The 15,372-nt window shown below is 37.2% G+C and overlaps 1 protein-coding gene across 14 annotated transcripts in view; it reads left to right on the plus strand.

Moving 5' to 3' along the window:
• Window positions 1–15,372, plus strand: part of ATG13 (autophagy related 13) — a 41,045-nt gene that overhangs the window by 15,038 nt on the left and 10,635 nt on the right. For 6 of the 14 annotated variants that reach the window (XM_036220627.1, XM_036220626.1, XM_016146719.2 and 3 more), the window contains 11 exons: window positions 1,486–1,567; window positions 2,498–2,578; window positions 2,980–3,099; window positions 5,110–5,156; window positions 6,309–6,449; window positions 9,438–9,478; window positions 10,265–10,361; window positions 10,693–10,791; window positions 11,589–11,682; window positions 14,277–14,375; window positions 15,129–15,239. In XM_036220627.1, the coding sequence (XP_036076520.1) occupies window positions 1,499–1,567; window positions 2,498–2,578; window positions 2,980–3,099; window positions 5,110–5,156; window positions 6,309–6,449; window positions 9,438–9,478; window positions 10,265–10,361; window positions 10,693–10,791; window positions 11,589–11,682; window positions 14,277–14,375; window positions 15,129–15,239 (999 nt within the window). In that variant the 5' untranslated portion in view covers window positions 1,486–1,498. Of the gene's footprint in view, window positions 1–1,485; window positions 1,568–2,497; window positions 2,579–2,979; window positions 3,100–5,109; window positions 5,157–6,308; window positions 6,450–9,437; window positions 9,479–10,264; window positions 10,362–10,692; window positions 10,792–11,588; window positions 11,683–14,276; window positions 14,376–15,128; window positions 15,240–15,372 lie in introns of those variants that run through there. The other 8 variants (XM_036220633.1, XM_016146722.2, XM_016146723.2 and 5 more) reach the window with 4 other exon arrangements.

Consider the following 15,372-nt stretch of genomic DNA (forward strand, 5'->3'; position numbering starts at 1 on the left):
CTACATAGCAATGAAGAATAAACACTATGTGTAGCATTATAAATGAATCTTACATATAAGCATACTGTTGAATAAAGGAAGCTACACACAAAAGAGTTAATACTCTTTGATTCCATTTATAAGAAATTCAAACAGATGAAACTAATCTATAATAATAGAAGTCAGAATAATGGTTCCCTTTTGGTGGACTTATCGACTGAGGGGACACAAAGGAGCCTTCTGGATTATTAAAATTCCATAACTTGGTCTGTATGTGGTTATAAGGGAGATAACATATAAAAATATTGAGCTGTACACCCAAGATTTGTACATTTCACTACAAATGAGTTATATCTCAATAAAGACATTGGGTTTTTAAAAAATACTTCTACTCCTTTCCTATTTCAATACTTTTGTTTACACTTTTCCTTAAAACTAGTTTTCTCTATAGCTTTTTGGCAGAAACCCTGTTAAACTGCAGTCAGTCCATAAATCCTGTCAGCTCTTCCTTTAAAATATCTTAATACTATTTGCAAATCATGTCTGTACTAGAGTTTTAGCCTTGACCACAAGCCTGAATTCTTGCCATGTACCTAATTGGCTTCCTTGCTTTTCATACTCAAAACTATTCTACAATATGCCAACTAAACTGTCTTTATAAAGCACCATTCAGATCCTAGCACTCTGTGTTACTTCCTCTCCTCAAAAGCCTTGAGGGGGCTGCCATTTCTGGCATACTAGAAGCAGATCAGGCTCTAGCATTGCATTTAGACTCTCATGGTCTGGCCCCAACCAACCATACTACTTCCTTATCCACACACAATCCTTCGGAAGACTGGAATACTTAATGGTTCAAACCCATCTTGCTCTCTGTTACTTATACCTCTGTTCAAGCTCTTCTCTTGATTAATGCTTTCTTCCTCAGGCCAGCCCCATTTCAGACCATTTCAACCATGTGGGGAGGAGGGAGTTAAGCTGTGCTTCACGAAATCCATGAATCCCCTGAAATTATATCCAACTATTTCTATACATGTGCATTTTTTTGGAAAAAAGAACTTGTCTTGCCATCAGATTCTCAAAAGGGGTCTATAAAGCCCCCAAAGTTAAATTGATTTAGTGCCCTTTTGAAGGAACGTAGATGAATTCATTTTATGTTTTAACAAAGATTTTGTCTTATTAAAACTTAGTTCTCAATATACTGGGTAATAAAACTTTTAAATAGATAAATTGTATTTAAGGCTTAGTTTCAGATTCAGAAAAATGGCTTGCCTTCATCCATTTTTTAAGTTCCTAGATTTAGCTCCTTGTGTGGAGTTTATTTTCCTCAAAAGATAGTATCTTAATATTTTTCACTTTGGTATCTTTAGCTAGGGGGGAGATTTTTCCCCTCTTCCACATGACTGTTTATGCAGCTAGTAGACAATACCATCTCTGTATGCTTTGCTGTAGCAATCCCTTTTAAAAGGTACTAGTCACATTTTTCAACTTTTTGTTTGTTTGTTTTAGATTATCATAGGCAATGGAAACTGATCTCAATTCCCAGGACAGAAAGGACCTGGACAAGTTCATTAAATTTTTTGCCCTCAAGGTAATATATCCATTCTCTTGAGCCTAGAACTGTTAGAAATAACTTCCGTGCTTTTCCGTTTTTGGAAATACAGCATAACAGCTTGCAGCTTGCCCATTTTAAGGAATACTTCTGTCTGTTGTAAACCAAACTGTGAAGTTTGGGGGTGGTACTGGGGGTGTAACTAAAAAGTAGCTTCCAATTTTCCACAGCTATTTGTTGTAAAAAATTTATTTTGCAAGGCTGTTTGCAGAAATGTCAAACTATTATGCCAGGTTATTGGCACAGTATGTCCCCTTGGGTGGGAACAAAGACTGTGGACTGGAATGGACAGCATTTTGAGCGTCTTTCTCAAACCATCAACTAACTCTGAAATGTCTAACTTTCATTTATGGCTCCATTCTGGGTAAATGAGGACTTCAAACTGAATTTTGAATGCTTTGGAAGTTATATTTTCCTAAATCTAAAAATCATTTCCACCTCTGTCACTCCCTCCTCTCAAACATTTGCCATGTAAGAAAATTTCATGCAGTAGGTTCTGGTTGTAAAATTAGTTGGAAGACTTTTACCATATGGGCCAAAAGATGAATAATTGTGGAATCCTTGGTTTAAATCTACTATGATTACATAAGTGTATGGCAGTGAATATTTAAACCTGCGGTTTGACTTGTTTCTTTATGAAAGTCAGAGCCACCATGTGCAACTTTCCTTCTGCCATGTTAGAAGATTATAGATTCCAAGCCTCAAACTATAATTCCTCTAATTGGTTGGTACTATATCTTCAGGAATATTTACAGTATTCTTTTTGTGTAGCATTTTTTCTATCTGTTCTTGAACGTTTTTAGTTCCTAAAGTATAGTTAAGATCATTGGCATCTTTTTAAGCCTACATTGGGAGGGTTTTAGACCTGATGGGGAGTCAATTTCTCTTGTTTGGTTGTTTTTTTTTTAGACTGTTCAAGTGATTGTTCAGGCTCGACTTGGTGAGAAGATTTGTACTCGTTCATCTTCATCCCCAACGGGTTCAGATTGGGTAAAATTCCTGTTCTTTGCTAAGGGGTATACTGTGGCATTTGTCACAACAAATCACAGTGCAGTAATAAGGAATACTATTAATAATATTACTAAATCATAACATTAAAATATCTAATTCTATTTGATTCATTCACTAGGAAAGTATTGTTCTTAATTGAATGTTAGTCCTGGATTTATTTTGGCTCTTGGCTTCCCACTGTAATAGGTGAATAGCTTAGTCTTTAGAAAACAAAAATACCTTGTTACCTAATCCTCGTAATAGGTCATTAGCATTTCCAACCACAGTTTGGGTCTAATCAGTCAAAGCAATACCTGCAGTACCCAACATAAAGTCTGACAACTTTATGTTTCCATAATGTTCCATGTGTGCACTTAACCCAAAATCTCTTTTTTTTCTAGTTCAATTTAGCAATCAAAGACATCCCAGAGGTTACACATGAAGCAAAGAAAGCACTGGCAGGGCAGCTTCCCGCCGTTGGGAGATCTATGTGTGTGGAGATCTCACTTAAGACTTCTGAGGTAAGGTTATGGCCAGGATAGGATCTTAATTTGACACTCAAAGCTCTTCACACTCTGGTTCCAGCTCAGACTGATTTCTGCCTGTTTCTTCTCTGAACTTCTCATTATTCTTGAAGAGGGGCGTGGTTTTTGTACTTATTCTTCCAACCACCTGGAATAGGCTTTGCCCTCATCTTCACATATATCATGTGTAATTGAGATGCTCTCATCCTTCAAGACTCATATGCTCTAGAGAATCTTGCCTTTCTAGAGTGAGGGGTAATGTTTTCCCTTAGACTTCCCATGTGCTTTGTTTATATTTGTTCCTGGAGAATAATTTGCTGTATTGTGATTTTTAAAAAATATTTTTTGCTCAATGTATTCTGTGTCAGGATCGAGGCAGATAGTGTTACTCATATGTGTATTAACTTTTTCCATTACAAGATTGTGAGGCTGCATGGTATAATGAAAGACAGATGGAATTTGGTGCTATATAGACCTAAGTTTAGGTCCCAGCTGAATGACTGTGGCCAAATTACTCAATCCCACTCTCACCAACACCATCAAACTAACATGATGCTTCAGTCTTGCAGGGCTACAGTATTTTTTCATTTAATCCTTATTTGTAAATTGGCTAATATGATATACAGTAGGCGATCATCATATGTTCCTACTCGTACTTGACACTTTTTTTCTGGAGGTCAGCAGCTATGCCGCATCTTATTTATCTTTGTAGTTCTTCAAATTCTTTTCTAAATGAGGCAGGGTATAAATAAATAACCATCTCTGTGCCTAACACAATGCCTAGGATGGCACATAGTAGGCTCTCAGTGAATTTTGTTGAATGAATGATGTCACTACTTATTCCATGGAAACCTTAGGACCAAATAAAAAAACTTCCTATTCTTCTTTATTGAATTGCCAGTTTACCCTATAATTTATTTTTCTTAGTAATCAATAGGGGATCCCAGAGGAATCCTTAGAAGGACTTTCTCTTCTCCCAGGCATCTGTGAAATCTGACTCTTAACTTCTGATTGTCATAGAGAAACCACACCAACTTGTCTTGGATTCTTCATGCTATCCAGTCATTCCTTAGTTCTTTTTGCAGTGGAGTGAGAAGGATATATACTAAGGATACATATTTAAATTTGATCTGGAACCAGTAGAAGTTCTCTGTTCCACAAACAGATCCAAGCTTACTCCCAATCCTAAAAGAATAGCCCTTTCAAACTAATTCGTAAGAAGGTTACTTGTTTTCAAAGGTATGGGACTATCTTTCTCACTCAGTGACACATAGGATTATAACCGGGTTGAGAGAGATTCTGGCTTTAGTCTTGTTTTTTTCTTTCCCATCCACTAGACTAAGTCTGTTCAGAGTAACACAGGGAAACTCTGAATAGTTTGGCTAAAGACATGAGATAAAAACATTTTAAGACGCTTGTTAAGGTATTCTTTAATTGTGGCTGTCACCTAAAAATACCCCCTATAGAGTTGGAGGGAAAGGCTCTCTCCATCATTGAAAGTGTAGGCCTTGTTGAAGAGTATATAGCAAAAGTCTTCGAAGTATGAATATTCTTTGATCTAACAATTCTAATTCTGGAAATTTGCCTTAAGAAATTAGTTCAGAGTGTGTGCAAAGTTTTAGTCTCAAGGCTGTTTATCACAATGTTGTTTGTAATAGTAAAAAATTAGAAACAACCCGTATGTCCAAGTATGGGGGAACTGATTGGATATAATGATTGCCTTATGGTGGAATACTATGCAACCGTTAAAAATAATGCAAAATTTTGACTTATAAGAAAAGTTCCATGTTGTATTTATTAATAAAAAATTGATAAAAATAGTATATGTTGTATAATTTCACTTTTATTTAGAAAAGTGAGTGATTGGATTATAAACTGATCTCTTTTTTGCTTATTCATACTTTCTAATATATTTTATAGTGACTATAAATAGTGCTTTGTTATAAGAAAAAAGAAGGTAACTAAAAAAATAATAGAATGAATATTTTTCATTGGTTCTGTCTGCAGGGAGATTCCATGGAGCTAGAAATTTGGTGTCTTGAAATGAATGAAAAGTAAGTGCTCTGTTTTAGGGTCGTTGGTTGTGGTGGCTGATGATAAAGCAGTGAAAAGCAGGGCTTCGTTATCAGCCCTACAGGGTGTTTTAACCACTTAAAACCAGTAGGTCTTTGCTACAGTTTGCTTCATGCTTGGCTTCCAGCCCAGGCACAGAGATGACCTTCAGAGGGAGTGTCAGTCCAGAGAGACTCAGACACCACAGGGAAAGGAGCAGAAAGAAAGCTAAAAAGGGTTTCTTGTTTTTCCAGAGTACAGATAGTTCTTTGAGTAAATCCTTTGGGATCTCTCATAACATGACTTCTCTCTTTTGTCTGTTTTCTATGTGGCAGACATCCAATAAGATGTCCCCTCATGACTCCTTTTTACATATTATGTTGGTCATAGGTTGGAAATGAATGTTTTTTCCCTCCTACATTTTCTTCTTTCAAGACAGATTAGCTTACTTCCTGTCTGAAGTTTCACTTTTCAAGAAGAGTATACATATAGGAAAATTGAGGAAATAGCAACACATCAAAAGAAAATTATTAGTAATAAGTATATGTGGTATGGACATTTTAAAAAAAGAGAAAGAAATTGCTTGGATAAAGTCCAAAATTTTAGTACCAGACTTTCCTTCAGATTTCCTGTTAGATATATAGAAGTAGACAGCTCATGAGCTAGTACATTGAAATTACGTTTGCACCTTCAGTAATGTAATTGCAACACTGAATTACTGTTTTTAAGTGTGTTTCTTTAATTCTTAGATAACTGCTTCAGAGCTAGAAAAAAACGTATCAGTTGCCTTTTGGGACCTATCTCCTAGTGTCTAATGCATAAGAAAGTGAAACTTTGGCTTGTCTCAACAATCCATTGATAAACTGACAAAGAGCTGTATAATAATTTTACTTTTAGTTCAAAGCATGTTTTCATAATAAATTTAATCTTATACAGTTCCAGTGCTTAATTTGCAATGATCTCTATTGACTGTAATACTCTGAATAGTATATTTGGACTACAAAGAAGTTTATGTTCCATCAGAATTTAGGAATAATGCCAACAAATTCTTCATCACTAGATGGAAAATAATATCTTTATATCATTTGCATTTCTGTTTTTCGTTTTACTTCAGTTGAATAGGAGAATGCTGATAGTTTCTTTGTGCTCTGCAGGTGTGATAAAGAAATCAAAGTTTCCTACACAGTGTACAACAGACTGTCGTTGCTGCTGAAGTCTCTCCTTGCTATTACTAGAGTGACACCAGCTTACAGACTCTCTAGAAAACAAGGGCATGAATATGTCATATTGTACAGGTAAACAGCGTGGCTGCTCACTTCTTGACTCACTGGTCGGCCTCATCATTTTGCATATTGCCTAACTGGCATTCAGGTATTATTCAGGTATTCTGTGCTTAATTTTCAGATGAATGATTGGGTAGTTGATGCTATAGCTTTACTTTGATTGTCTACCCATCCTCCCTTATGAACCTCAGCTTTCTAAAGCTACCAAGTTCTTTGTCCTTTTGTATTTTGTCCTTTTTGGATTTTGAGGTCCTACTGATACACATCTCAAAGCTGAAAAAGGAGCTTAAGACTTTAAAAAATAGGCTATTTTGGGAAGAGTCCATAGCCTTCTATATTCCCAAGTTAAATTAAAACTTTTTGTCTAACGAACTGCTGATACGGTTTGTTTTTAGTTAGTCATTTGTGGATGTAAAGAACCAAGTATCTTGGAATATTTTACTCCACACCTATTTATTGAGTACTTTTCTAAAGTAAGCATTGTCCTAGGCCCAAGGAAGAACTATACAGAGGCCCTACCTTTCAGGTCTTTCTAATCTAATGGGGGAAATAATTTGGTACTTGTATAATTACAGTAAAAAGCAGGATTTGAAAACTGCATAGCAGTATCAGGAAAAAAAATACTGGGAGAACGCAGGAAGGGAAAGTTTGTTCTGGCCAGGAGAAATGAGACAGGATTCATGGAGGAAATGGCCGTTAAGCTAGACCTTAAGGCAGAGAGAATTTCAGCTGGTAGAAGTGAGAAAGAAAGATCGTTATGGGTGAGGAGTACAACAGATGGCAAGGCACAGAAGTGGGGGGAGGGTGTGAGCTGTACTCAGATTGTCCAGTAGACCAGAGTGGTGTTCTAAAGGATATGTAGGAAATTGTGAGAGCAGAGCATGGAAAGCCAGTTCTCAAATCATCCAAGACTCTCTTCTTTCCTATTAGTGATGAACCATTGGTTTTAGCCTTTTGAGTACATGTATAGAGCTGATTTTGAGAAGAATTATAGTATAGTAGAATGGAAGGACTAAGAGTTAGAGACTTAACTAGTTCTGTTGAAACAATCCAGTATCTGAGATAATTATCAAGTTATTCTTTAACTTTCTTAGCAATAATCTAACAACCCTACCCATGTTTATCTTTCAAAGTCTTTAGTACATTTTTGTAGTCTTTCCTATAGTCTTCCTAGGTTTCAAGTTCAATATTCCATTTAAAAACTACTAGACTTTTCAGATACAACAGAAAGATTATTTTGTAACTCTTACCTCTCATTTACCTATGCTAAGGCCCCTTCACTTTTTTTTTTTTTTTATAAGTAGCCATACTACACTACTAGTCATCAGCTTAGTTAACTAGGACTTCTAGTTCTTTTCATATTAGTCTTTAAAGTCTTCTTTTATCCTATATCTCTGGTGTAATACAGTATTTATTACTCACTGTTTGTCATTTAGAAGTACTTTTGGATGCAAATAACTGTGGTTTAAACCATAGAAAAGTGGTTTCAGAGGTAGATTTGGCTCCTTTTTTTTCCATTTTATACTGTTGTCAACAGGTTGGCAGTATAGCTTTATACCATGAAAGAATAACCTTGTCTTTTTTTAAAAGCCGTGTTATTATTTTTCTCCTTGACCCTTTAGTCATTATGGAATTACGTTGTTATAAAAACTCATCCTGAATTTGTCATTCAAAACCGAATTAATGTTTTGTACTCTACTATCTGTGAAGAAAACTTTTGCTTAGCATCTAAATGGCATAAAGAGTCTAGCCAAAGAAAGGTTTAACATGATTAGGTTGTTTTAAGCACTGTACCAGTATTCAAATTTGTAGTGAGCTGATTAAGCGTCAGCTTTCATTAGAGGTTATCTAGCAAAATCTCTTTTGGCAACACTTCATTAAAGTCATTTCTGTATCACTCTATGGCAGGAGTCAGCAAAGTAGCCAACAGACCATCTTGCTTATTTTTATATTTTAAAACATAGCCGCCCTATTAGTTTACATATCATCAATGGTACTTTTGTAAGACAACAACAAAGATAAATAGTTGCCACCAACTGTATGGCCCAAGCCTAAAATATTTACTATTTAACCCTTTTAACAAAAGTTTGCTGATTTCTGCTTTATGGTGCTGTCACTTCAAGCATGTATTTCAGATATTTTTTCCCAAATGGGGCTATAATCTGAGACCTAGGATTCAGATTTATCCTGAAATTCATCCCTGAATTATCCTTATCTCATTTGTAACACATAACCATAGGGCTTTGTGTATTGTTGTTGTTTAGTTTTTAACAATATTACTTGAAAAATATATTTTGAGTGTTTTCTAATTCAGACTTTTAGCTAACATAGACTGGCCTTCCAAGATTTGTGGAAAGGTTCTATATATTTTTAGAATAGTCTTAATTATTCTATGGTGGAAAAGATTTTCCAATTTCTTAACCAATTTATTTTGGAATGACTTGACCAGCACAGAGAGCTCTTTTTAATTGAAAACCACTCTTCAAAATCTAGTACCTTCTGTTGCATATTTTAAAATTACTAAGAGATTCTTCTTAAAAGTTCTTATCACAAGAAAAAAAGTTCTATAAACTGTATGGTGACAGATATTAACTAGACTTATTGTGGTGATTATTTTGCAAGATATATAAATATTGAACTATGTCGTACATCTGAAGCTAATATGATGTTGTATGTCAATTATACTTCAATGCAAAGAAAACTAGTTCTTTCTGATATTAGTTCCAGATCTGTTTGCCAATTTTATTTATATATTCTTTATTATCTAGTAGATATACTTTAAAAACATGTTGCAGAAGTGGGAAGAAGAAACTTAAATAGTTTCCACTTGATTATTATTTTCCTCATTTTTTAACCAATCCTCTCTATGTACACTGCTAGGAGACGTGTTCATACAGATAAGAAGGGTTTATTTTGTTTATTTTGTTTCTAGGTGTTTCAGCTATAGAGGCCCTTAGAATAAAGAATCAGGTAACATTTCTTCTTCTTTCTTCCTTACAGAATATATTTTGGGGAAGTTCAGCTGAGTGGCTTAGGAGAAGGTATGTATTAGGTTAAAATGCATTTGTCGTGTTAAGAGCTTGTGTATTGCCCGTAATGATATGTACATTGTGATTTTAATATGTATAATATGAGTAAGATAAAGACAGGTAGGTGGTCAAAGAGCTGCCAGGGAAATGAGTGCATAATTTCCCCCATATTCCAATAACTCAGTATTCTTTCTTACTCTTTATACAATTGTTGGTTTCCTGATTTTCTACAATGAGCATGTTAAATGTTTGCGATGAACATCAGTTTTGAAAAATTGGAAATGAAACCAAGAAAACCAAGAAAGCTTGGTTGGAAGTATTACCTGCAAGGCCCTGGCTCTTTTCCATACTTAGTTCTGGGGTGGCAGCTTGAGTGGACTTGTGGTTACCTCTTAAATGTAAAGAATCATATTTACAAATATAAATATGAGTGACAAACTCCTAGTGCCTTTTTGCCATCTCATTGGGCATGTGACACATCTGGGCAGGGTTGGTTAGGACTCACTCAAGCTTCAGTATTAATAATTGTTTTATCTCTTTGAAGGTAGTTTTATCTGCAATTAGAATGCTGTTTCTCCTGATAATATTAGTTCAGTATAAAATTAATTGAAAGAAAAAATAATTTAATATACACACACACGGAGACATACACACGATATCAAGACTGCTGCCCTCAAGGTGCTAAGTGGATAATGCCAGAGATTGTATAAGTCAAATGATTCACAGAATGACAAGGGGGCAGGGGTAATGTCAGTATTCTCTGGGAAAAAAAAGCTAATTGTTTATCTCTTCTCCTAGGTTTCCAGACAGTTCGTGTTGGGACAGTGGGTACCCCTGTGGGCACCATTACTCTTTCTTGTGCCTACAGAATTAACTTGGCATTCATGTCCACCAGGTGAGGAACGGCTGTTGGAATCCAAAAGAACTCTTCCAAAGATATTAAAGTTTTTTTTGCCCAAACTCCATGGCTAAGCCTACAGTTCAGCTTTGCCATTGCTGAAATTAGTCCCCTTTTAAAGTATAAAATAGAGAGTTCAGATTCCAGATGAGAGAATCCGAGTGTTGCAGAGCCAACAATATAGAGATGGTGGTTTATATTTAGAAGTGCAATAGTTAAGGCTCTGGTAGTTCCTGCTAATAGGTATTGGGTGAGGGGCCTTCTAAGGCCTTCAAGGGGGCTGGCAAGCCATTCTAACAAATATCGTAATCTGCTTATTGCATTTCAGGCAATTTGAGAGGACCCCACCTATCATGGGGATTATCATTGATCACTTTGTGGACCGTCCCTATCCCAGCTCCTCTACCATGCACCCCTGCAATTACAGGTGAGGAATGTGACAGGTACCTTCTCAAACTGCTAGGCAGAAGCATCCATTTTTCACAGGTACATAGAGCACCTTTATTAGCAGTCACTGATGGACAGAAAGCACAGTTGGAGACGCCCCAAGGAGAGAGAAAGAATGGCTAGCTTCCCTTCTTGATACTGCCTATAAAGCACACCAAGACTTGGGGTATACAGAATGTCTCAGGAAATTTTTGGACATGTTGGATCTTGACAGTAGTGATTTGACTTTTCATTTGATTTTACCTAGAGACTATAAGAGTGGCAGTAAGTTATAGAATGCCCTTTGCAAATTAAATGGTTTTCGGGCTGCTATTTGTATAATTCAGTTGTACATCAGACTCAGACATCTCTAAGTCTAGGTCCCAGAAAACAGTATTCTCTAGAAGTTGGGATAGATGTGTATCAGGAAGGATACTACCTGCATGTGAAAGACCTGTGAAGTTGCATCGGTTTGTCTTTGGAGTCTAAACTTTTGTTTCCCTGAATTGTGTTGCTAACAGTTCTTTGGCCCCAACACTGGCTATGCCTAAGAAAATACTCTCAAATGATATGTCAGATAAGATGTTCGGGTTTAAAAAAAGCCCTTGTCAACCTCTTGTTGCTGCTTTCTGGAAATGTTTGAAATTCTAAAGGACAACACAGCTCTCTTGCCGTTGTGAACTTTGCCTGAAAGAATCGTCGTCACGGCTTGCATCCTTATCTAACCTCCCTTTGTGTTCCTTCTAAAATTGATTGCCATCACCATAAAATTCATGATTTCTTTCCCCCTCACTATAGAACTGCTGGCGAGGACACTGGAGTAACATATCCTTCTGTGGAAGATTCTCAAGAAGTGTGTACCACCTCTTTTTCCACCTCCCCTCCATCCCAGGTAGGGGGAAATGTGTTCTGTGGTGGTGGTAGTTATTTGGTTCATATATGGGCCTTATGAAATGGTGTCAAAATTTAGTTTCTTTCTGTGGTGGTAAGGGCGATTGTTTTGAGGGGCTTCTTTTAAGAGATGAGGGAGATCCTTTTATCCAGTAGGTAATATTGCAGTTTTTCTAGTTTGTAACCATTCTTAACCCGTAAGATTACATGTAACCTTTACCTTCCTGGGGACATCTTAAAATTCCCTAGAAAATCAGTCACAGAATTCCACATGCATTCTCATACCAGGGAGATCCTCTAACCTATACTTTTTAATTGGGTAGCTACTTCTCATTTGAAATGGTAAATATGGTTCCTACTAATGAAAGGAGCACAAAAGGAACAAATAACTGTTTAGCATAAATTGCCAGTATGAAGCCAGTGAGGCAGTGTTTCTTAATAGTTTACATAGATTTTTGTCTATCTACATCCTCTATCTGAACATTTTTAACCATTAACTTTTCCATTTGAGTCCATCTTCAATGTCAGACTGAATTTCAGGCCCCAAACAATATTAGCTTCCCAAGAGGAGGTACCTATGTAGCCTTGTTGTATAATATACATTCTATTGAGACTGCTTCAGCTAAGGAATCATTTTTGCCAGCCGACTGAATTTCAAGGCACATTTCTTTCTTTCTACCCTGTCATTCATCACCTGCCTCATCGCCTGCAGATTCCTGTTCTACCTGCCCATGGTCTCTCTTACTCCCTCTCCTGTCTTTCACTTCAGGCACTAGACCAATTCAGTTCTACTTTCCTTTAAACTAGCTCCAGAATACTCCTTTCACTCTCTTATTTTGGAGACTCAGCAAATTAATCGGCTATCTACAAGTTATTTTCTCTGTTTTTTAAATTAAGAAAAAATTTAAATTTATCTCATCCTGGCCATTAGGAGATACTGGATTACAATTATGGTTCTAATCCATTTCAAAAGTAGAAATTAGGCACAAAAACTAACTTAAATATGTGTGAAGGACATTACAGAATCCACCGATATTATTATTTCTATTGTCCCAATTTAGAGTTAAAGAGGTTCTTATTCTAAAGTTGCCTAATAGGTTGGCTTGGGAGGTGGGGGTGGGGATTGTTATTCCCCTCCCCCCATCAATATATGTAGGCGTGAGTGTTGCCATTGCCCTGGGAGTGTAGCTTCTGGCACACTACTGACCTGGAGCAAAACCGACCCAAAATGGAGGGAAAGTCCACTTCCTTAATAGTTCACATTAGTGAGAGTAGATTATTTTTTAGATAATCAAAATGTGAATATGTCAAGCTTAATGTTTATTAAACAGTTTTATTGCGTTTTACAAGTGATGAATTTATAAACAATAAAGTTGTGAACTTAGGAGCTATGAGGGATGGTGAAGCTGGGCCTTAGTAAATCAGTTTATCTCTTTCTCTGACACAGTGGACGTTTGAGCCACTCCAAAAGAAAAGGGAAGTTCAGTAGTTTCTGATGTTTTCATAAAAATTTGTTGACCTGTGTAAGAAGAACTTGTATTTTTCATGGATTTAGTGTCTTGTCACAAGTAGATCACACCAGATCTTATCAATATTGAGCACCCTATGGGTGAGCTCTTTTCCTATTCCTGAGCACCTCTAATCAAGCTGGTATAGTTCGGTGTAGAAATACTCATTTTGAACAGAGAAAATCATTTGCCATCAGGTCTTCTCATTCCTGTAAATACTGAAATTGTTTCTTCTTTGGTTTAGCTTAGGAAATTGCATAATTGTTCAACAACTTCTATTTGAGCTTTTGCTAGAGTCCAATAAATACATGTTAATGTGATGTTTATTTTGCCAACAAAATAAGGATCATCGTGTCATTTGGGCAGAGTTGAGTCAAATAGTTGTGACCTTGACCCTGCTGTTGTGACTTAAGGTTCCCACTGCAGTACTAAGCATTAATCAGCTAATTGGTGAGACCTATTAAAGATGGAACAGCAAGGTCCAAAATAATCATCATGTCCAGAATTCGCTTTGAAATCATAAGAGTTTTGAAAGTGCCCAGCTCTTACTCCATCAAGTCCTCCTACACCATCAGGGACTATAAGAACACACAGAGTTCCAGCCAACAATGTCAACTGTTTAAACCTGTCCCTGAAGATTCTGGGTTTCCAGAAAAAGACCTTCACTCTAACAGTTTAATCTCAATATCCTCATTCATCTTGAGCACACCTTATGTCTGCTCTCGGGCCCTTCCTATTGGAGACTGTTCTATAATGTCCTCCCAGTCCTTTTGACTAAACACACACCAATGCTTGGTTCAGGTTTCCCTGATTTGCCAAGTCATTCCAGCTTGACTCAGCTTTGTTTTCCACCTGTTCCTCAGGGAGGCATGCCTGCAGTGGAGCACCCTGGGATAAACGTCTCTTCAGACCCTTCCAAGTTGTCCTTTTGGGAAGGCGGTCATGCAGCTTTCTCCCTGCTTCACGCCTGACTTCCATTGTGTATTTCAGCTTCTATTGCTACTGCCCCTTCGGAGTTTTTTCACTTCTTTCTCAAGTCCTTTTTCTTTTTTCTTGTTCTCCTGTCTCTGTTTGTATCTGTGCACAGTGTGTGTTTACTGTCACAAAGGCACATTTTCAGACCCCTACTCCTGTGGTGACGGATACCCTGAGGGTCCCCATGGCTGGACTGGCCTTTTCCCATCAAGTGAGTCCGTACTGGGAATAAGGGGATATATCAGATGGTATCTTTTTATTTAAAAATTGTAAATAAAGTATAAAGTATAGCTATTTAAATGTCCCCAAGTGTTCTGTGGGTTATTTTGAGGCTTGGTAATTGATTTTTAACAGGACACATCCCTAGCAGAGCAGCCTAAAATAGGATTTTTCACTTGTCTCTCCTCCTCCTACCATTGATGTGAAAAATACAGGGAATTATTTATATCTTATTTCCAAATAAATAATCCATGAGTAGTATTCTTTCTTTTTCAACATAAATAGGAGCCTTCCCATACCCAGTGGCAATGGAGGGTGTGATTAGAGAAGACACCTTCTGTTTTAAAGGGTCCTCAAGGACAAAGGAGAAAATAGAATGGCCTGGGAAAAACTGATGACTTTGGCTCCAAGTTCTGCCCAGGCTTGTGTTCCACATTCTGCTTGGCTGGAAACCGAAACAGTTAGCTGAGCCCCTTTGTAAAGGAGAGCGAGGGGTTCATTTGAGGCCTTCGGAAGGCTGCAGAGCCAGAAACCTCAACCCCACTGCAACAAGTCTCTGATGTTTCATCTACAAAGTAATGACCTGATCTGTCTTGAATCCTTACATCAGGCCTCTGTACCATGAAGATGTGGGCTGGGATTCATTCCTCACTTCTCTACTGATCTGGATCATTAGTCATACTTCAGGATTGCCTGTTTTGTCCTCCTCCTTTCCTCTGCCCCTCTTTGTTTTTCTCTTGCTTAGCTCTCAAGCTCTCGCCTTTCCTATCAGCCTGCTGCCCTGGGCGTTGGATCAGCTGACCTGGCTTATCCAGTAGTGTTTGCTGCAGGCTTAAACACCACACACCCTCACCAGGTATCTTTAAAGATGGGGAGGACCCTATGGGCTCCTGTGCTGCCTCTCCCGCCCTGAGGCAGTTGAGGGGCCTCTTGAGACATCAGTTTTATTCTAAGTGTTTCGAAGCAAAGTTCTTTTGTGACTTTGGAGA

Source organism: Rousettus aegyptiacus, unplaced genomic scaffold (assembly GCF_014176215.1).
Source record: "Rousettus aegyptiacus isolate mRouAeg1 unplaced genomic scaffold, mRouAeg1.p scaffold_m13_p_5, whole genome shotgun sequence".
Classification (NCBI taxonomy): Eukaryota; Metazoa; Chordata; class Mammalia; order Chiroptera; family Pteropodidae; genus Rousettus; species Rousettus aegyptiacus.